General features: G+C 37.8%; 2 protein-coding genes across 2 annotated transcripts; both read left to right on the top strand.

Annotated features, from left to right (window-relative positions):
• Positions 1–10644: 10644 nt before the first annotated feature.
• LOC109149527 lies at positions 10645–11463 on the top strand. Its single transcript, XM_019297373.1, has one exon. It carries the CDS (start codon positions 10645–10647, stop codon positions 11461–11463), a length of 819 nt encoding a protein of 272 aa, XP_019152918.1.
• A 5693-nt stretch (positions 11464–17156) lies between these two features.
• LOC109149443 (uncharacterized mitochondrial protein AtMg00810-like) lies at positions 17157–17915 on the top strand. Its single transcript, XM_019297253.1, has 2 exons — positions 17157–17462; positions 17547–17915. Exons 1-2 carry the CDS (start codon positions 17157–17159, stop codon positions 17913–17915), a joined length of 675 nt encoding a protein of 224 aa, XP_019152798.1.
• The last annotated feature ends 5465 nt before the right edge of the window (positions 17916–23380 follow it).

Genomic DNA, 23380 nt, shown 5'->3' with positions numbered 1-23380 from the left:
CTGGTTGTTCTTCCTCCGGGTTGTAAAACCTCTGGATCATGTGTCGGAAGATAAAAACTGGTTGGTTACATTGAAGTAAATGGCCGGGCGTGTAATTGTAGATTACATGCAACGCGAGAGCTACGGTTACTTCGATATGTATTCTCTTGTGATGAGAATGAAATCCATTAGAGTGACACTTGCCATAGCTGCTTAGCGAGACTTGGAAGTTCATCAAATGGATGTGGAAAATCACTTTCTTAATAGACATGGAACGACCTGAGGGTTTTGTGGTTCCGCGCTATAGAAAGAAAGTGTGTGATTGGTGAAATCGTTGTATGGTTTAAAACAATTGCCTAAGCATTGGCACGTGAAGTTTGATCATGCAATGATAACCAACGAGTTTAGTATAAACGAAAGTGAAAAGTGTGTCTACGTAATGGATACGATAGACGGTGATATCATTATTTGTTTATACACGATAAACTCATCGTGGGTAGTAACGATCAAAGGATCAATTCTACCAGGAACATGTTAAATTTGAGATTTGACATGAATGATATGAGTTTGGCAGATTTAATCTTCGAGATTAAAATCGTGAGAAGATCGTACGGTCTCGTGTTAAGCCAATCTCATTGTGTTGATTGAATCCTTGCAAAGGATGATAATCAAGTGGCTTGGACACCGTTAGATACTAACGTACAACTAGCCAATAATCATGGAGATTGTATTTCTCATGGAGAATAAATTCAGATTATTGGTAGTTTAACTGTATCAAATGGGTGGTACTACGCCGGATATTGCCTTGCGGTTAACAAACTCGGTTGACATACGAGTAACCCTAGTGATACGCACTAGAAGGCAATAATGGAAGTTATGAGATACTTAAGGTATGCTCGTGACATTGGACTGCACTACGTGGGATATCTAGCTGTATTTGGAAAGTATAGCACGTTAAAAAGATATCAAAGGACGCTAAAGGCTACGTGTTTACGTAGGCCAGTGCAGTTGGTTGTATTGAAATTCTCGAAACGATTTGTGATAGCTAAGATCCATGACGGGATCAAAGCTGAGAGTCTTACACTCGTGTCGCGAGCGAGTAGGCCGATTGGCTATGCCATTTTTCGGGAATGTTCCTAGAGATAAACTCGTATTTCCAATTTGTGTGCGTTGTGATAGTCAAGCCAAAATTGGTTAAGTGTAGAGCTAGATGTGGAATGGTAAGTCTAGACTTATAAGTCGTAGACATAATACCATTAAATAATTTCTCACAATATGGGTTATCTCTATTGACTACATGACTACATGAAGATATGAATGGGAAAAAAGATAGGATGATGGAAGGTGTGGATTAGATATCTTGTGTGCACATGAAGACTAGTGTATGACATGTGGGCTAATTGGCGACTCACGATTTACCTTTGTAGTTGTTCTATAATTAATGATTTATTATACTATTATTATTATTATTATTATTATTATTATTATTATTTACGGAAGACCAAAAATAGCATTACCACAATAATAAGATCAAATATAAAAATTATTTAGGGTGTGGACTAAAAGTAGCACCATACAAAGTAGGATAGGGAGTTAACTCAAAAATTATGTTTTATATCTTCGGTTTCTTATTTAAGTTAATAACAAACTTAAAAAACAAATCACACAATAATTATATTTTTTAAAAATACAAGAGTGAAACTTGGTTTAAAATTTAGTTCAAAGTTAAAGTTGAAAATAGGATGTAGAATTCATATATTCAAAAGTCAATGACACATATGAGTAGACTTTGATATCTTAGTGTTACGAGACCAAACAAATGATTACATGTTTGAGTTAATTATTTAAGTCTTTATTTATTTATTTATTTATCAATTTCAATTTAAAAAATAAAAAAAAATCATATTAATTAATATTCAAATACAATAATTAAATTGGACAACATTGCTTTAAAAAATAAAAAATAAAAATTGGACAACATTATATAATATAAAAATCATTTTAAATACTTATTAGATTTGATTGGAAAAATCCAATTTATTGTATCCAATAGCGATTATTATACAATCGTTATGCGTTGGACCCGTGTCCAGCATGCTTGCTGGACACGGGTAACAGTGCCGTTAGGCACTGTTATTTCCTTTTTTTTTTTTTTTTAATTTCAGACCACTTCATTGTAAGAGTATATGTTCATAATTTTATTAATATATGTTAATAACTATACATTCATAACTCCATAACTGTACGTTCATAACTCTATAACTGTACATTCATAACTCCATAATTGTACATTCATAACTCCATAACTGTACATTCATAACTCCATAATTGTACATTCATAATTTTCGAAGCTCTATGTTCACAATTTTAGAGCTCTATGTTCATAATTTTATCACTATATGTTCATAATTGTAAGTTCATAATGTTAGAGCTCTTTGTTCATAATTCGATCAATAACTGTACATTCATAATTCCATACTGTAGATTCATAATCTCATAACTGTAGACTCATAACTCCATAACTGTAGATTCATAACTCTATAACTGTACATTCATAACTCCATAACTGTACATTCATAATCTTCGAAGCTCTATATTCACAATTTTAAAGCTTCATGGTCATAATTTTATCACTATATATGTTCATAATTGTAAGTTCATAATGTTAGAGCTCTGTGTTCATAATTTCATAATTGCATAACTGTATATTCATAACGGCATAACTGTACATTCATAACGGCATAACTGTACATTCATAATCCAAAAAAAAATAACGCCGTTAACGGCAAAACGCGCGCGAATTTTTATTTTTAAACTAAATAACGCGTTTTTTTTTTTAAAAACAACGTCGTTTTGGGCCCGTGTCCACAATTCAATGTGGACACGGGTCCAGGGCATAATTTGCCATTATTATATACATTAGTTTATTATAGTGGATTAGAGTTCACCATATGTATTGTAGATGATGTCCATATTATGTACATTAGTTTATTTATAAGTACATAATATATTAATTGAATATACATAATATGCTAATTATAAGTATATAACCAGTACCAAGATCTGAAATACATATGGTGACGCTTGGTCCACCCCATAATTTGTAATCCAATAACCTGAGGGGTGTGGTTAAGTGGAAAGGATTCATCCATCTTTAATCAAACGTTAATGAATTGATTCTTGACTTTGAATATAGATCAGTTTTAAATCTCCAAGCCAGTTGTCCCACCCAATAGAGGAGCCTACAATTCAGCGATGGAATTAGTCACTGTGTCCGACGGTGGAAACCATGGGTTACAGTGTTACACCCAAAAAAAAAAAAAAAAAGATGCAATCTGTTGGAATTTTTAGCTAAAAATGGCATTTTGAGTGATTATTTTGTGGTACAAATATATGTGGGTCCACTTCCAATTTGGGTCGGGTCAAAGTGGATTCGGGTTCTTCGTAGTGAGATGAAGAATTTGATATAATGTACGCTCAAAATGGGTAATAGGTGAATGAGAAATTGATTCTCAAAGTGAACCTATTTGGGAGAAGTCAAAATCTTAAGCTAATTGCTAATTAAGTTAGCAACTTGTTATTAAGCTTTGATTCGTTGTACACGAAATAAGCTTGATTAAGCTTAAGTAATTAAGCATTGTTTGCTTAATTAGTGAATTGGGAATGGAGCTCCTTTCGTGCTTAGCATTCAGTGCTACACGAAAGTTGTGTAATTAAGCTTTGGGAGCTTAATTTGAGAAATGGAACTAAAGCTTAATTAGTGAATTGAGTTATGAGTTCATTTCGTGTGAGCTCCTTTCGTGCTATGGATTCGGTGAGCACGAGTCAATGCTATATGCATTGATTCGTGCTGCACTGTTTCGGTACGTGTGAACCACTCGCGTGTGGTTTTCGGTCCCAATTCGTTAAACCTTCGGGTTGGTATGGACTTCTCGGTCATTCAGATATTTTGAAACGGGTCGTTATGGTCAGTACGAATTAATCGCGTATTAAGTTCGTGACCGTTGGAATTATTACGATAATAATTACGACCGTTTCAAACGTTATTATCCAATTATTAAATCTTGGATTTATGATTGGATTAATGGTCATTATAATGTTTTAATTCCTTTTCCCTTACAAATAGTTGTGGATGTTGGCAGAATGTTTTTTCACTTCGTTTTGAAACTCTCAAAATTTTTGTTTTATTTTCTCTCAAACTCTCCTGCTCGATTACAAAGGGGAAAAAAAAATTCTGCCATCATCTTCCGTAAAACATCGGAGTGCTCAGCTTGTGTTCTAGTTCGCCGGGCTTTGGGTTGGAGTGCTCGAACGCCAAAGTCGTAGTCTGTTTTATCCTGGGAGACTGACGCCACAACGATCCTAGCACCCTCGGGAGGTGGCGAATCGGTTTTAAGGAGAGTGTGTGTACACACGACTCGGGCTTCCTCTGCTTCTTCTTTCTTCGCGTTGGGTTAAAACCTCAGGTTAGAAACCCGTTCTTGCTTTTATTTTGTTCTTGGTTTCGGACCAAGTGGTGGGATTAATCTCGGAGAGATTAAATCCTTGTACTAGTTTCGTACTAGTTGTGGTGGGATTAATTTTGTGGAAATTAAGTCCCATGTACTAGTCCCGTACTAGTTGTGGTGGGATTATTTTGATAAAATAAATCCCTATTTGGTTAATATATATACGTTATATATATATATATATATATATATATATATATATATATATATATATATATGTGTGTGTGTGTGTGTGTGTGTGAGTGTGTGTGTGTGTGTGTGTGTGTGTGTAATTTTGGTTTCGTACCAAAATTGGTTGGAATTAATTTTTCTATAAATTAAATTCCATTTTTCGGGACAAATATATATTTTATATATATTTTGTGTATCGATTTATTCACTAATTTCCAACACAATCAAATACACAATTTAATTTTCTACATACATTTTTCTAGTCTATCTAAGTATGAAGTGTGATTGAAGAAAACAAAAGTACTGGGAGGGGGAGGGGTATATATATATATATATATATATATATATATATGATGCGGATCAAATGCGCAAGAGGTCTTTAGGTAAAAAATAGGGTTAAGTCTCAATCATAGATGTAGTCCAAATTAACAGTCCAGATTGAAGATAATTAAAAAAATGTGCAATGGCATTCTTGTAATTTTGAGCAAATAAGTCAGCTTGTCTTTTGTAATTGAGTGCACTCATTCTTCAAGTGCACATTTTCCCTTCTTTAAGTGCATACTTTTTCTTCTTCGAGTGCATCACTTTTATTTCAGTACTTAGGGTGTGTTTGGAAATTTGGAAAAGAGAAAATTACACTTTTGGTCCTATGACTATTGGGTGGGTGGTAATTTCAGTTCGTGACTTTTAAAACTAACAAATTTAGTCCTTTTAGTATGCTTTTTTCACACATTTAGTCCTTGCGGCCAATTTGCCGGTAGATTTTGGCCGGAAAACACATTCATTTGTTTATTAATTTTTTTTTTTTTGGGGGGGGGGGGGGATAAAATGGTCTTCTTCGTCCTCCTGGGCATCTCCTGGGGAAGTGCAGAATGAAAACTAACACAAAGATAGAACAAAATCAGAAGAATAAAATGGGAAGAAATGTTATAAATTGAAATCCATTTAGCGACAAAAAGAAAAAGGCGAAGCTATATGAAATCAGCACACGCAAGAGCCGCAGTAGAGATGATCCTTCTTGTGGTTGGCGGAAAGACGAAGAATTTGGGAGCTTGTATGCTGTACTTCCATGGCTATCGCCGCGAAACCTTAACTTCCAACATTAATAAAACGGATCCTCGACACGATTTCACCGAAAACACAGAAAATTCTCCCGAAACTCAGCGAAATTCGCCTCGTGCAATGAGAATCCCCGACCTGAGAAAAAAGGGGATAAACGGTGCTCCATCTTCATCGTTGCTGGAACCAATCACATAAGCATCTCCATATCGTTTTCCCCATCACCAATCGCGATTATCTATATAACCATGATAAAAAAAATGAGCTTCAAATAAATCAATTTATCTTTGCACCACTCAACAAATTCATTTTTGAATACTTCCATTCTTGAGCATTTCTTTTTCTTTATTTTTAAAATTATTTTTAATCAGATGCTATAATAGAAGCATATTCCCAGGTTGCTTCCATCCAATATGGTCTAAATGTAGAAGTCACTCCTTTAGCAGTGTCCAAGAATATCATCTTCTTCAGATTCGGATAAATTTTGTAGCGTGAACAACCAAAATTGCAATGTTTATGGCGGACATCTTGTTTAGCTTCTTAGCATTTCTAGGTAGTTTCATCACCAGGAGAAACCACTGATAATCCCCTTTTTTCTCAGACCAAAAGTGACCATTTTACCCCCCCAAAAAAATTAATAAACAAATGAATTTGTTTTTCCGGCGAAAATCTACCGGCAAATTAGCCGGAAGGACTTAATGTGTAAAAAAAAAAATACTAAAAGGACTAAATCTGTTACTTTTAAAAGTCACGAATTGAAATTACTACTCCCCCTATAGTCATAGGACCAAAAGTGTAATTTTCTCTTTGGAAAATGATTTCTGAAAATCATTTTTCGGGTTTTTGGTGTTTGTCTAGGCAAAGAAAAGGGAAGTCAAAAGAAAATGGCACTTAGTCAATGGAAAACAACACATCTTTTTCGGAAAATGACTTCCCCTTATTTTTGGGGGAAGTCATTTTCCACTCCCTCTTCAGCAGAACTAGTGAGGCAACTAGCAGAAAATATTTTCATCTTTTTCCACCGTCTTCTCCAAGACTTCTTCTACGTCTTTCCATATCTGATCTACGGCTGCAGAAACCACTAGAAACCATAGTTTCTGGCCGCAGAAACCACTGGAAACCAGCTGGTTTTCGTCTTCTTTCACTGTCTTCTCCAAGACTTCTTTTTCATCTTCTTCCACATCTTTCCAGATCTGATCTATAACTGCGAAAACCACCATAAACCATAATTCCAGCTGCGGAAATCACCGAAAACCAGCGGTTTCCGACTGTGGAAACCAGTTAGTTTCTGTTTTGGTTTTCGCTCGCGTAAACCAGTGGGCACTGGTTTCCGCGAGCAGAAACCAAATTCCTTGTTTTATTTATTTTTTTTCTTTTTATCTTTTAATAATAATAATAATAATAATAATAATAATAATAATAATAATAATAATAATAATAATAATAATAATAATAAATCATTAAAAACAATTCTGCTCATTTTTCAAAAAATAAAACAAACACATCAAGACAGTTTTCTGGAATGTAACCAAACACTGGAAATGAAAATGTTTTCTGGAAAATGACTCATTTTTCGGAAAACATTTTCCAGAAGTCATTTCCCTGCTTGCCAAACGGACTCTTAGTTTCTATTTTGAATGCACATCTTTGTGCCTTTGAGTGCACATCTTTTGGCCTTCAAGTGCACGTTTTGTAGCCTTCAAGTGCATATTTTCCTTTCTAAGAGTGCATAATTAATTTCATTCGAATTTTCCCTTTTAGTGTCCTTTTTTTTCTCACTTGCCTTCTAGTGATCCTCTTTATGCTTTCAATGCTCAATTTAATGCCTAAAAGTGTATGTGTGTCTTACTATTGTGTAAATAAAAAAAAAAACAAAAAAAAAAAACAAAAAAAAAAAAACTTAACATTCAAGTGAACCATTTTGCCTTCAAGTGCATGTTTTTTTGCTTTCAAGTGCACAACTTCTGGGCAGTATTTATTTGTTATATCTTGTGCATTCTTTTCAATAACATATAACTAAATTTTTACTGAAATTTGCAAGATTTACAAACGATTTGTATGGGTAATTGGTTTAATAACACTTAAGTTGAATAACCTCCTTTTTTGGCACCAGAAATTGCATCAATTGCACATCTATTTGCCTTCGAATACAACTTTTTCACCTTTAAGTGCACATTTTTCACCTTCAAGTGCATGGTTTTAAGCCTTCAAGTACACAAATCACATTTTCGTACGTGAAGTGGCATGTGCACTTGATCTAAACCTATATATATATATATATATATATATAATTTGGCCCTTTCATAAATAATTTCACTAATAATACTCATAAAGCAAGCCCCATGTGTACTACATGTCTAAGTCTATAATTATGTCCGTTGAAGAGGGGGCATCTTTAAAGTTTCAAATTACCTAAAATATATTTGGGACCCTAAGAATAATTGATTAGATCCAAACAATCAAAGATCAAATCTTTTGGAATCAATCACCATTTTCTCCACTATTTATTGTGATGACTCATTTGTGTTTTTCTTGATGTGCTCATTCACCCGTCAATCTTTAGTTCAATGTATTTATAATTGCAATTGTAATGAATCATTCTAATTCTCTCATTTTTTTTTGTGATTAATTAATATAATTAATTCTAAAGCAAGTTTAATATTTTTTAAATTTTATTATTGAGAATACACGACTATAGGTAAAAGGTTTTTTTTTTTTTTTTTTAATGCTACTAACTCTATTACAATGTAACATCTGTTCATAACTACTTTCTCAATCTATTAAAGCACAAAGAACCAATAATATGCCTCTATTGAGACTTGAACTCACAACCTCCTATATGAGAACCCAACTCAGATGCCATCTGAGCACAAGGTGCTTAACAATTATAGGTAAAAGGTTAATCTCAATCAATCAATTCTAGATATCAAAACTTTAAAATGAGCAAAAATCCCTACTCACATTATGTTATGATATGAAATTATATAAATAAACTAACTAAAATTATTATGTTAGAATTTTTTTGCACTTTTGGTTCCACGACTGTAGTGTCACTAATAAAATTAATCCACGACTTTCAAAACTTGTAGAATTGGTCCACGATTATTACGTTCTTAGCGAATTTGGTCCTTCCGGTACATTCTCCGTTCAATTTTAGCCGGAAAATTTTTTCCCCCTTTTTTGCATGAATAATATTGTCTTTTCCATCTCACTGTGGCTGCAAAATTGGTTCACGACCAATTTTCTTCCTACTCATTATCCTCTCGACACCTCATCATTTCAAGCAAAAATAATAAATATTATATTTTGACTAAAATCAAATCACTATCTCTCTTTTTTTTTTTCTTTTTTTTTAAATACCAACACCAAGTCTAATTATATCACAAAAACAATTTTTTTAAAAACACGTTTTACCTCTTCCAGTGCCTAATAATAGAGGTCTTTGGACTTTTTTTTTGAATGCTACTTACTCTATTACAATGTAGTATCTGTTCATAAACTACTTCCTCAACCAACTGAAGCACAAAGAGGTTCTTTGGACTTAGGATTATTCTAGCATAAGATAAGAAACCTAATGTAAATAAAAGAAAAAACAAATTTATTACGAATATACAAAAAATATTGTCTTTTTTCTAGGGGTGGAGCCATAAATATAATTGACTTGGGGGCGAAATTTTAAAGCACTTTGAAAATGCTATAGAAATATTCATGATAAAATGTGAAACACAATCAATTAGATAAAATAGTTTGAATAAAAAATACATTATAAACCACGCCAATCATCTCTAATTCTCTATTGATATTATTATATTCATAAATGTTTTTTCTTCTAAATTAATTTGAATACGATAAAATATTGAATAAACTTGTAGACTACATTGACTAAATGATTCTTAAAAACTAGATTTTAAAAAAATATTTTTCATGATGAGAATATAATAGTGTTGTATTCAATAATAATGTCTGAGAGTACAGGGAGCGAATATATAGAGATGCTAGATAGAATCCTAGTCTAACACGAATAATATAATCCTAGTCTAATATGAATAATATAGTCCTAATTGTTAGCAATATTAATATTTCATGTGTACATTGTATGCTTTAATATTATTGGTTGTAATGTAGTCAATAGTCCTAGCCTGAATAGTAGGAGACTATCATGTTATTTCTCCTATAGGACTCTAGTATTCTCATACTCTATAATCTGATTGAAACTATTTTTTTGAATTTGAAATCATATCGTCTCATCTGGTATCAGTTGCGATAGGACTGCGAGTCTCTTTCCTATTCGTTTTCCGTTTCCGCTCTCTCACCAAAACTCCCGATGACTTCGAATTCATCTGAGCAACCAATCATCCCCGCCGCACCCACTATGCTGGCGACTCCAAACCCCTTTTCAGTCGCGGATCATTTTGTTTCTATGAAGTTAACCACGCGCAATTATCTCTTCTGGAGGACACAACTCCTCCCCTTTCTCCGTGGCTAAGGGCTACTGGGATACATCGACGACAGTCTCCCGTGCCCTCCGGAGACTATCTCCGTCACCTTGGCTTCCGGTGATGCTGCGGCAACGACAACCACCACGGCTCCTAATCCCGCGCATACCGCCTGGGTCCAGCAGGACCAGTCAATTTTATCACTGCTGATTTCCTCATTCTCCGACGAAGTTATGCATCACGCTCTTGGTCGGAACATCGCCAGAGAGGTCTGGGAGTTGGTCACATCGGCATTGGCGTAAACCACTCGCGCCCGCTGTCTGAGTCTGCTCGGACAGTTTCAAACATTGCGCCAGGGAGGAAGCTCACCGGCGGAATATCTCGGCAAAGCCCAGACCATTGTTGAAGCACTCGCGCTGGCCGGACGTCCTCTATCTCCGGATGAACAAATATTGTATGTTCTGCGTGGGCTACGGCATGAATTTCGAGCGATGGCCAGCTCGCTCACCGTCTCCGGTAGTCCCGTCTCCCTGTCGCAACTTGCTGATCATCTACAGGCGCAAGAGTTCATACACTCTGATGACTTTGCAGTGGAGTCCAGCGCAGGTGGCAGCCCGTCGGCGTTCTTTGCGGGGCACGGCAGAAATAACGGAGACCAAGGATCCGGTGGTCGCACTGCTTCCGGCGGTCGTGGACGGCACGGTCGTGGCAGGGGGAACAACAATGGCCGAGGGCGCGGCGGCACACCCCGTTGCCAAATCTGCAAATCACACGGCCATACGGCCGTGAATTGTTTTAAGCGTTATGCTGAGCGTCCACAGCCGCATGCAGGTCAAGCCAATGTTGCGGTCACAGGTGAACCTCAGGTAGCCGATGCATGGTACCCGGACACGGGTGCCTCGTCTCATGTGACTCCGGATGAACAGATGTTGCACCATTCCGAGGCTTACACTGGCGGGGACGTACTCAAAGTTGGCAACGACGCAGGTTTGGATATTTCCTGTGTGGGTCATGCAGTAATCCCATCCCGGTCTAAAAATCTACAAATGTCAAATATCTTACATGTTCCGAATTTGACTTTACCATTGCTTTCTGTTTATCGTTTTGCTAACGAAAACAATGTGTTTTTCGAATTTCATAAAGATTTGTTTCTTGTGAAGGATTCCAACACTCAAACGGCCCTGCTTAAAGGGTCAACCTCGGCCGGGTTATACAAGCTATTGGTTCCCCGAGCTCACTTTGCGTTTCTGTCCACCCAGGCATTGTCACAGGTGTGGCATCAACGGTTGCATTGGGTCACCCTCACATGAAGTCCTCCAGCATGTCTTAAAAAGTTGCTTGGTTTTGCCAAATAAAACTAGTTCGTCAAGAATGTGCACCGCATGCCAACTTGGAAAATCAGCACGTTTTCCACTATATAGAGTTTCAAACACTAGTCACAATATTTTAGATTTATTGTACACGGACATCTGGGGTCCGTCTTCTGTTATTAGTAATTCGGGTTTCCGTTACTTTGTTCTTTTTGTAGACGATTACTCGCGGTTTTGCTGGTTTTATCCGCTAAGATTAAAGTCAGACATATATAAAACGTTCAATTTATTTCGGGCAATGGTAGAACGGCGATTTTCCCGTTCTATCAAAGCTATCCAGTCTGACTTGGGCGGTGAATATCGCCGATTACACACTGTTTTCGAGTCTCTTGGCATAACTCATAGGCAATCTTGTGCCTATACACACGAACAAAATGGTCGTGTTGAGCGCCGGAATCGGCACATTGTCGAAACTGGCTTAGCTTTATTAGCTGAAAGCTCAACCCCCCTCCAATATTGGGACTATGCTTTTGAAACAACTGCCCATTTAATCAACTACTTACCATCTTCAACCATACAGTTTCAAACACCATATTCCCGTCTATATAACACCCAACCAACATATAACTTTTTCCGTGTCTTCGATTGCCGCTGTTATCCCTATTTGCGGCCCTACAATCGCCATAAAATGGAATATCGGTCGGCACCATGTGTCTTCTTAGGTTACCCAGTCTCTTATAGGGGATACCGCTGTCTAGACTTATCCACGAGGAAGATCTTTATCTGCCATCATGTCAGGTTTGATGAGTCCACTTTCCCCTTTTCTATGCAGGGGGATACCGCTGTCTAGACTTATCCACGGGGAAGATCTTTATCTGCCATCATGTCAGGTTTGATGAGTCCACTTTCCCCTTTTCTATGCAGGCATCTGTACAGGTTACTGATGAGCAACCTATCACTGCACCCTGGTAGGGATGTCAATTTAGCCCTGAACCAATGGGCTGGCCCAATAAGCCCTAAAAATTGCAGGGCTAAAATCCGCAAAAATCAATCCAATAAAAAAGTAAGCTCATTGGGTTGGCCCTATAGGGTTATTGGATTGAGTTGGGCCAACTCATTGGATTGTTGAGCCGGCCCATGTAATATCCAAATGTTCACATTCATTGAACCCTGTAGGGCCGATCTACCGTGTAAGTCTGAGAATCGCGACTTTGAACAGAGAAATTTGAGAATTGCGAGTTGCGACTGAGAAGCGAGAAGCCGAGAACCCAGTTTGCTCATCTACGATTGCGTCTCCGGCGAACCCAGTCTGCGACGTCCACCGGCGGCGAACCCAGTCTGCGACGTCCACCGGCGGCGAACCCAGTTTGCGACGTCCACCGGTCAACCGCGGCATCTCCGCCCGTTGGAATCTGACAAGCAGTAAAGTCGTCGACGTCCACCGGTCAACCGCGACATCTCCGACTGCAAACTGAATCTCTGCAAGTAATTTCAATTTCTTCTCCCAAAGTAATTTCAATTTCTTATTCTAGAATTTGCTGTTGTGTTAATTTATACTGTTATTCAATTTCAATTTCTTATAGTGTTATTCAATTTCATATTCAATTTTCAATTTCTTATTCAATTACAATTTCTTATTCAATTACAATGTCTTATACTGTTAATTAATACTGTTATTCAATTTCAATTTCTTATACTGTTATACTATAATTTATACTGCAATAGGTTTAATGCAATTATTATATAATTTAAATATTTGGTTTATTTGATTTTGCAGCTATATGTTTATTCATTTATGAATTTAAATGATGAATTATTATATGCATTGAATTTATTTATTTGAAAATTACATGTTTTCAGTATATTGTTTAATTTCTATATTTTTATTTTATTTTTAGGTATAGAAGAAATGTCTAGTTTGAATGAAACTGATTCAATTGATAGTGATAGTTTATCTACTCAAAAAAGAAGAAAATCATCGGAAGTTTGGAATCATTTTTCAGATGTTCAAAAAGGTGAAGATGGTAGAGGGAGGGTTACATGTAATTATTGTAAAAAATCATATTTGCATGATGTTGGAAGTGGAACATCAACTTTAAGTCGGCATATGTTGATATGTAAAAAGAAACCAGAACTTGGAGATGCGGGTGCTATGTTAATTGATCAAGAGGGGAAATTGAATAATAGAGTCATTGATCAAAAAGTTTGTCGTGAGTTAATTGCCCAGTGTACAATTGAACATAATCTTCCATTTAAATGGGTTGAATATAGGAGTGTGAGGTTGCTTTGTCAGTATTTGAATCCTGATTTTCAATTCATTTCTAGAAATACTGTGGCATCGGATGTTTTGCAATTGTATGAAAGACAAAAAGAAAGGTTGAAGTTGATATTGAAAAATATTCCCGGTATGCTTTGTTTAACATGTGATGTGTGGACTGCTTGTACAAATGCCGGTTATATATGCTTGACTGTGCATTATGTGGACGAAAATTGGGTGTTAAATAATAAAATACTTTCATTCTGTGATATGCCTCCTCCACATTCTGGCTTTGAATTGTCTAGGAAAGTTTATGACTGCTTGGTAGATTGGGGGATAGATAGTAAAGTGTTTTCCATTACTTTGGATAATGTTTCTGCTAATGATGTGATGGTGAGACTTCTAAAGCAGCAACTTTCGTTACAAAATAGTTTGCTTTGTGGTGGTGAATTTTTTCATGTAAGGTGTTGTGCACATATCTTGAATTTGATTGTGCAAGATGGATTGAAAGTTGCTAGTGTTGCATTAGGAAAAATTAGAGAGAGCATTAAGTATGTAAAAATGTCTGAAGCAAGAATGATATCATTTCAAGAATGTGCTCAACGTGTTGGTATTGATATAACTTGTGGACTTGCTTTGGATGTGCCAACTCGTTGGAATTCAACTTATGTGATGCTTGATAGTGCTATACAGTATCGTCGTGTTTTTTGCTCTCTTGGATTAAAGGATAGAAATTATAAGTGTTGTCCTTCAGATGAAGAGTGGTCAAGAGGGGAAAGGATGTGTGCATTTTTGTATCCATTTTATGCCATCACCAACTTGATTTCTGGTTCATCCTATCCTACTTCAAATTTGTATTTTTTGCAAGTTTGGAAGATTGAATGTTTGTTGCTTGAAAATTTAGAAAATGAGGATGAAGTAGTAAAGGATATGGCTAAGAATATGAAATTGAAGTTTGACAAGTATTGGGATGAGTACAGTGTAATACTTGCAATGGGGGCTATTTTTGATCCAAGATTGAAATTGCAATTTGTGGAATATTGTTATAAGATGCTTAATCCACATACTTATCAAGTCAAGGTTGAATGGATAAAGAACAAATTATATATGTTGTACAATGAGTATACGAAAAGGAGTGTTGGTTCTTCATCTTCTGGAGCTTTTACTTCTCAATCACAAGAATCTTTGGCACCAAAGATTTGTGGAGTAAGGAGAGGAGGATTGAGAAGTAGAGGAGGACATGGAAAATTGGATGAAACTCTTATTTCTGTAAGTTAATTTCTTTATGTTGTTAATCATATGTTGCTTATGTTGTTTCTTTGTTATTGGTTAATATTTGTATATGCTTAAATTATGTAGGGTTATATTGATTATCGAAGCAAAGCTGAAAGTGGCAATCAAGATTTAAAGTCTAATTTAGACAAATACTTGGAAGAAGTGCAAATGAATCAATTGGATGATATAGATGTCCTTTTGTATTGGAAAGGAAAAAAGCAAAGTTATGGGCAGCTTGCTAAAATGGCATGTGATGTGCTTTCTATTCCTATTACAAGTGTAGCATCAGAATCCGCCTTTAGTATTGGAGCCCATATTTTGAACAAATATAGAAATAGACTCCTTCCAAAAAAAGTACAAGCTCTTATTTGTGCACGAAATTGGTTGCATGGATTTCCTACAAATGGTAATATTAGTGTATTTATCAAGTTTGATTTATTTTTTTGTACTATTAAATAAATGTTATTGTTTTTAGATGAAGATGAAGATGAAGATGAAGATGAAGATGGAGATGAAGGTGAAGATGAAGATTATGTTGGTGAAGTTAGTGTTGGAGCTTCAAATGTTGCGGGCGAAGAATAAGGAAAAAGAAGATTGTTATTTTACATTTGATTTGTTTTTTGTTTTGAACTTTAATGTTGATTGTGGATTTGTGGCATTTTTGTTTTGAACTTTAGTATTTATTGTGGATTTGTGACATTTTTTGTTTTGAACTTTAATGTTGATTATGGATTTGTGGCATGTGAATTATATATATATATATATATATATATATATATATATATATATATATATATATATATATATGTGTGTGTGTGTGTGTGTGTGTGTGTGTGTGTGTGTGTGTGTGTGTGTGTGTGTGTGTGTGTGTGTGTGTGTGTGTGTGTGTGTGTGTGTGTGTGTGTGTGTGTGTGTGTTAGGTAGATTTTTCAAAACTCATCACGGCCTCTCCATCGAATGTGGACATCCACTCTTATTTGTAAATTTTTGTTTAGTGATTGAGCCCGTTGGATTAGCCCAACAACCCGCTGTTTAGGGTTAGGACCAACCCAGCTCAAAAAGAAAAAAATAAAAAACCATTTAGCCCAATCCAACAAGCCCAACAACCCTGCAGGGCCAGTCCATAACCCAATGGGCTGGCCCATTTGACATCCCTACACCCTGGGGTTCTAGTCATGTGGTTGTTAATACCCCGGCTCCACCACCGCCAATGGAGTTACCCTTGACCCAGGAACCGCCTCAAATGGCTATAGAGGCTGCCCCAGCTCCAACTCGGAGACAACGGAAGGCCGCTACTAAATCATCCCAAAGCGAAGGGCACGTCATGCGCACTCGGCGTAAGACTCGTGGAACGGATGAGCAGTTTCATGCGCTCACCGTCACCACAGATCCCACATGTTACTCCCAAGCAGTGGGACATCCGCAATGGCGGGATGCCATGGACGAGGAGTTTAATGCGCTACTACATAACAACACTTGGAATCTAGTCCCAGCAACACCGCACATGAATGTCATTGGCTGCAAGTGGGTGTTCCACACTAAGCGTAAAGCTGATGGCTCAATAGAGCGCTACAAAGCGCGTCTGGTTGCCAAAGGGTTCAACCAAGTAGCTGGTGAAGACTTTTTTGACACGTTCAGTCCGGTTGTTAAACCAACCACTGTTCGGATATTATTTTCTCTTGCCGTGTCTCACAAATGGACCATGCGGCAGCTAGATGTCCACAATGCCTTTCTTAATGGGCATCTATCTGAGACAGTTTACATGAAGCAACCCCCGGGATACGAGGATCCTGCACATCCGGATCACGTGTGACACTTACAGCGTTCACTTTATGGCTTGAAGCAGGCACCTAGGGCATGGTTCAAGCGCCTACATGAGTTTCTAATATCAACAGAGTTCCTCGCCTCCAAAACTGATGTGTCGTTATTCCACTACACCGACAGTGACTCCAGGGTGTTCTTACTCGTCTATGTAGACGACATTATTATGTTCGGCAACGACTAAGTGTTAATTGATTCCCTCCTACGGCGTCTATCGTCTACATTCATCCGGGACTTGGGCAAGCCTACCTTCTTCCTAGGCATTGAGACTTTATCTGTTGATGTTAACTTCTTGTTGTCTCAACGGAGGTATATAGCAGATATCCTCTCACGTGCAGGTATGACAGACTGTAAACCCTTGGCTACTCCGGCCGCAGTCACTCAACCGGCTACACCGACACTAGACCCTTTCGATAATCCGACTCAATACCGCAGGATAGTTGGGGCTCTGCAGTATTTGACTATTACTCGGCCGGATCTTTCTTTTTCAGTTAACAGGCTTTGTCAGTTCATGCATTCCCCCACGCAGGATCATTGGGGGCTTCTCAAACGTGTTCTTCGGTATGTCAAAGGCACTCTCAACTCCGGGCTACGTTTATCTCTGTCGTCGTCTTCCGCTATACATGCCTTCTCAGACTCAGATTGGGTCGGGTGTCCTATAGACTGAAAATCCACTAGTGGTTATGCGGTCTTCTTTGGGTCTAACCTCATCTCCTGGCTGTCTCGGAAGCAACGCACCGTTGCACGCTCCTCAACAGAGGCCGAGTACAAAGGTCTTGCCGACGTAGCTGCTGAAGTTACCTGGGTCATCTCCTTACTCCGGGAGTTGGGTCTACATACTGGCGATCCCGCTACACTATGGTGTGATAATCTGGGGGCAACATACTTAGCCACTAATCCCGTGCTCCACGCCAGAACGAAGCACGTCGAGATTGATTTTCACTTTGTCCGTGATAAAGTTGCTTCAGGGGAGTTCGTCGTCAACTTTGTTTCAACCAAGGACCAGGTTGCTGACATCTTCACCAAACCCCTACCAGCTCCACATTTTCATACTCTGAGGGACAAGCTTAATGTGGACAGCATCCACCCTTGTGCTTGAGGGGGTGTGTTAGGAATATTAATATTTCATGTGTATATTGTATGCTTTAATATTATTGGTTGTAATGTAGTCAATAGTCCTAGCCTGAATAGTAGGAGACTATCAGTTATTTCTCCTATAGGACTCTAGTAATCTCATGCTCTGTAATCTGATTGAAACTATTTTTTTGAATTTGAAATCATATCGTCTCATCCTAATACTCCCCCTCAAGCACAAGGTTGGCTAGCCAAAACATTGAGCTTGTCACGGAGAGAGTTAAAACGAAGAGACGACAGACACTTTGTGGAAATATCCGCTAGTTGATCCTTGGTTGAAATAAAGTGCACTTCTAACTCCTTTTTGGCTACTTTATCGCGAACAAAATGATAGTCAATCTCAATGTGCTTTGTGCGGGCATAAAACACTGGATTGGCGCATAAATAAATAGCTCCCAAATTATCACACCATAGTCGAGGAGGAGACGCAGGCGGGATGCCGATTTCATGTAACAGAAAAACGAGCCATGTAACTTCTGCAGATACATCAGCGAGTCCCTTGTATTCTGCTTCAGTGGAAGAACGTGCCACAGCACGTTGCTTCCGAAAAACCCAAGATATAAGATTACTGCCCAAGAACACAACAAAACCACTAGTAGATTTGCGGTCATTCGGATCGCCAGCCCAATCTGAGTCAGAATAAGCGTGAATATCCATAGATGTAGATCGAGAAATACGCAGGCCAAGATTCAGGGTGCCTTTGACATACCGTAGGACTCTCTTTAGAGAGGCCCAGTCTGTAGTAGTGGGAGCATGCATATGTTTACACAAAAGATTAATAGCATAAGATAGATCCGGACGAGTTACCATAAGATACTGGAGAGCACCAGCCAGACTCCTGTATTGTGTTGGATCGGCATAGGGAACAACCACGTCGTTTGTGATTTTCGCAGAAAAGACAGGCGTGATTACTGGCTTGCAGTCCACCATGCTAGCACGTTTGAGAATATCCTTCATGTACCGTTGTTGGGATAAAAGCATACCGCCAGATAACGGGACAGTTTCTATTCCCAAGAAGAAAGAAGGCACACCCATATCACGAACCTTAAATTCAAGTGCTAATTTATCAATAAGAGCAGTAACACGATCTGAGTCAGAACCCACAATTAAAATGTCATCAATATACACCAAGAAATAAAGACGAATATTGTCACGAGAATAGATAAAAAGAGACACATCCGTCTTAGAAGGCGAGAAGCCCATAGAGACAAGAAAATCATGTAGCTTTGTGAACCATGCACGTGGAGCCTGTTTGAGACCGTATAGAGATTTTTTAAGCAAACATACATGATTAGGTAACGACTTATCCTCATAACCAGGTGGCTGTCGCATGTAAACAATTTCAGCTAGCTTGCCATTTACAAAGGCGTTGTGAATATCCAACTGGCGAATAGACCACCCACGAGATACGGCTAAAGATAAGAGAAGACAAACCGTAGTGGGTTTAACCACAGGACTATAGGTCTCAAAAAATTCCTCTCCAACAACCTGATTAAAACCCTTGGCTACTAACCTTGCTTTATGACGGTCTATTGAACCATCGGCCTTCCGTTTGGTTCTGAAAACCCACTTGTAACCAACAACATTCATACCTGGTTGAGATGGAACGAGACGCCACGTATGATTATGGACCAAGGCATTGAACTCCGCATCCATCGCATCACGCCACTCAGGAAACTTGACCGCCTGAGATTAACAGGTAGACTCAGGCAATATAGTGGAAATAGTGGTTAAGGCAACATGTTGATGCGAGCCGGAGCTGCGAGTGTTCATGCTATGCGACCGAAGTGGTGGAGTAGCACGTCGAGGACGTCTGCGTGGTCTTCCGCGGTGCTCAACCTGCTGGTCCGAGACAGTCTGCTCACTCGATGCGGACTGCTCGTGACCGACCGACATCACCGCCAGAAGCCGCCACGGCTCGTAAATCTGCCAAGCGCCATCAGTAACCGTGGTTGAGACATCACTTCCTTGGCCCGTCACCTATGGTGCAGTAGCCCACGGTTCGGAATGCGGTGTAGTAACCTGCGAGGCAATAGGAGAAACAAAGAGAAACACAGTCTCATCGAATCGCACGTGACGACATATAAAAACCTTGTTAGTGTTAGTGTCCAAACAACGATAGCAACGTAATGCAACCCAAACTGCTGAAGATCCATTAAGAGTACCAGTTGGGCCAATCACAAGGTCTAAGTCCAAACAATTAAGACAACTCTTCATTGGTTATGTTCAAAAATGGTAGAAATCTAATTCAAGCCCAATTGCAAATGATGGAAAAGAACTCAAGGCTTTTTATAATTGTTTAAGTGCTGATTTTGGTGATTAAATTTGGCCCAAATCAGCCCTATTATTTTTTGTCATCATTAATTTAAATTGTTTGGCATAAAAGAGAAAACACTAGTTTGTATTTAGAAAGGATTCCTTAAATCCCTTTCTAAATAGGACTATATTTACTTGTTTTCTAGATTAGGTTTAGGACTCTTTTTCCCATTGTATTTAGGATTATAATGCTGCCCCTATACATATAAATAGGGCCCAGCAATATCAGTTTCAAGCAGGCTTTAATTCAATAAAATTCTTACGTTTTTCTTTACACTTGTGTAAGAAACCTTATGGCTAATTGTGGACTCAATTAGTGGCTACTCGTGGACTCGACTAACAAATTGATTCGTGGACTCAAATCAATCTTCCTTTCTTCAGCCTTAGATTTAGGTTTGTGGACTCGTTCTTGAATCGAAGGAAACTAGATCCGACTCTAGTTGATTGAAGATTGCAGCATCGAGGTACTTGAAGCTACAATGGGATTCTTCTAAGTCTTTGAGGATTCGAGACAAAGGGTTTCTCGTGAGGTTTAAGGTATTTTGATCCATCTCTATCATTACTTTTGAGAGCATCCTTGGGACAATATTCCATCTTATTTGAATCTTGGACAAGGTTCATATCACCACGATAAGATGGAGGATAGCCTAGAAGGACATAGGGAGATGAACGAAACTGGAGTTTATTGTGATTATAAGAACGTAGGACAGGAAAGCACAAACAGCCAAACACTCGCAAGTAAGAGTAGGACGGGGTAGATCGATGTAAACGGAAGTGATGGGACTCATTAGAAGAACACGAGTAGGCATTTTATTAATTAGATACACAGCAGTTTCAAAAGCATAGTCCCGAAAACGAGACGGGACAGATGCTAGAGCCATTAAAGACAACCCTGTCTCAACAACATGACGATGTCTGCGTTCCACTCGACCATTTTGCTCGTGAGTATACGCACAGGATTGCCTGTGGCGAATACACAGCGGAGCAAGAGTGGAACCAAGCTTTTTATATTCTCCCCCTAAATCAGATTGAAAGGAAATAATCTTGCGAGAAAAAGAACGTTCAATGAGTGATCGAAACTTATCAAATATAGCATACAAATCAAATTTAGCACGCATGGGATAATACCATATATAACCAGTGTAATCATCCACAAACACACAAAATATTTATAGCTAGATGTAGAAAGTAATGGCGCCGGGCCCCAAATATCTTAATAAATTAATTCCAAAGGATGCGTATTAGTAGTTTCGACACAAGTCAAAGGAAAACGAGAGGATTTTCCCAATTGACAAGAGGAACAGAAATTGGGAAGATCACTAGAATTAAATGTACCAATAGACGAAGACATTAAAATTTTACGTAAGACTCGAGAATGAGGATGCCCCAACCGCATGTGCCAAACGTAAGAGGATCGCGCATCAACAAACGCAACAAGAGCTGAGGAGGATGTGGGCCATGTGTAGAGACCCCCAGACGCATGTCCCTTAAAAAGAACCTTCCTGGTCAAAATGTCCTTCACATAGAAACAAAGGGGGTGAAACTCAAAGAAAATATTATTGTCTTTTGCAAAACGTTGGACAGACAATAGAGAAGAAGAAAGACCAGGGACATGTAAAACATCATGTAACTTAAAAGACCTAGAATCAGTAGCTAACGAAGCGGAACCAACATTAACAATAGGCAAACCTGTACCACTACCGACTCGCAGAGTCTCCGGGCCATCATAACGTGTCGCAGAAGTCATCAAAGAAGAATCAGGCGTAGCATGATTTGTAGCACCAGTGTCAGGGAACCACTGATGAGGACTGTTGGAATCACCATTATCACCAGAGACGGCCGCATTAGCCTGAAAACCCGGAGCCCCTGAATAACGCTGAAAACAGTTGGCTCCCGTGTGACCAAAACATTTACAAATTTGACAAGGATCATCATAGCGCCAAAAACAATTGGCTCCCGTGTGACCAAAATGTTTACCAATTTGACAAGGATCATCATAGCGCCAAAAACAATTGGCTCCCGTGTGACCAAAACGTTTACAAATTTGACACGGATAATCAACGCCACGTCATTGACTGGACCGCTTCTCATACAGTGTATCTTGGTTCGATGCCATCGGCTACTATTACGAAGCAAGGTGACGCCGTGTCTTTACAAGAAATTAGTTTGGTCTGTGTTTCACGTTATTTTGGCCCACGTGTTGCGAGCTCGAAGAATCAAACATATATTAAGTTAATATGCCTGTATGTGCATTCATAGCTTCCATTAATCTCTTTTCATGCAATTTTGAAATTTCTCCAAATTCGCCGTGTGCGGTGGAACATAGATGTTGGAAAGGAAAACCCTAGCTAACTAATACCATATGAGAATATAATTGTGTTGTATTCAATAATAATGTCTGAGAGTACAGGGAGCAAATATATAGAGATGTTAGATAGAGCCCTAGTCTAATATGAAGAATATAGTCCTAATAGTCATGACTAAATCACAAAATATATATTTATATCAATTAATAAATCCATTTCAAATAATTATTATCACATATAACATATTATAAATCACACAAATTAATGCACATTATAAATATACGTACTAATATGTAACAAACTATAAATCTCACAAATTAAGACACATTATAAATATAAGTAGTAAAATATTCAATGGGAAATAAATTTCAAAATTTAATATTAATTAAAAATCAGTATAAATTAGAGGTTCTTATGATTTAGCAAGTGAATTAGTCAGTGTGTTCGACGTTGATTAAATGTTTAAATTAGTAGTTAAATTGTATACGTAATTTGTGTACTATGTGTTTAAGTATATTTTATGTTGAACATGCTAACGGGCGATAGAGATGTGAAAGTGAACATTGCATGTTGTTTATTCAATTATGACCGCTACAAAAAATAAATAAATCGCCAAATGCATTTAAGTAATCAGTTTTGTAATATTGTTAAATATAAGAAGAAATTAAAAAAAAAAAAAGATGAAAGAGTAAAATACACTATTACTGATGGTGAGACGGAAAAAAAGACAATATTACCCATGTTAAAAAGGTAAAAAAAAATTCCGGCTAAAATTGAACGGATAATGCATCGGAAGGACCAAATTAGC

Source organism: Ipomoea nil, unplaced genomic scaffold (assembly GCF_001879475.1).
Source record: "Ipomoea nil cultivar Tokyo-kokei standard unplaced genomic scaffold, Asagao_1.1 scaffold0114, whole genome shotgun sequence".
Lineage (NCBI taxonomy): Eukaryota > Viridiplantae > Streptophyta > Magnoliopsida > Solanales > Convolvulaceae > Ipomoea > Ipomoea nil.
Note: the sequence above shows the minus strand (reverse complement) of the source record. Positions and strands in the feature narration are given on the sequence as shown.

Excerpts from the sequence above, each read along its gene's own strand:
- LOC109149527 (XM_019297373.1), top strand. The coding sequence starts at position 10,645 with ATGGCCAGCTCGCTCACCGTCTCCGGTAGTCCCGTCTCCCTGTCGCAA.
- LOC109149443 (XM_019297253.1), top strand. The coding sequence starts at position 17,157 with ATGACAGACTGTAAACCCTTGGCTACTCCGGCCGCAGTCACTCAACCG. Across the intron at positions 17,463-17,546 it reads CCTTCTCAGACTCAGATTGG|CAACGCACCGTTGCACGCTC; the intron begins GTCGGGTGTCCT and ends CTGTCTCGGAAG.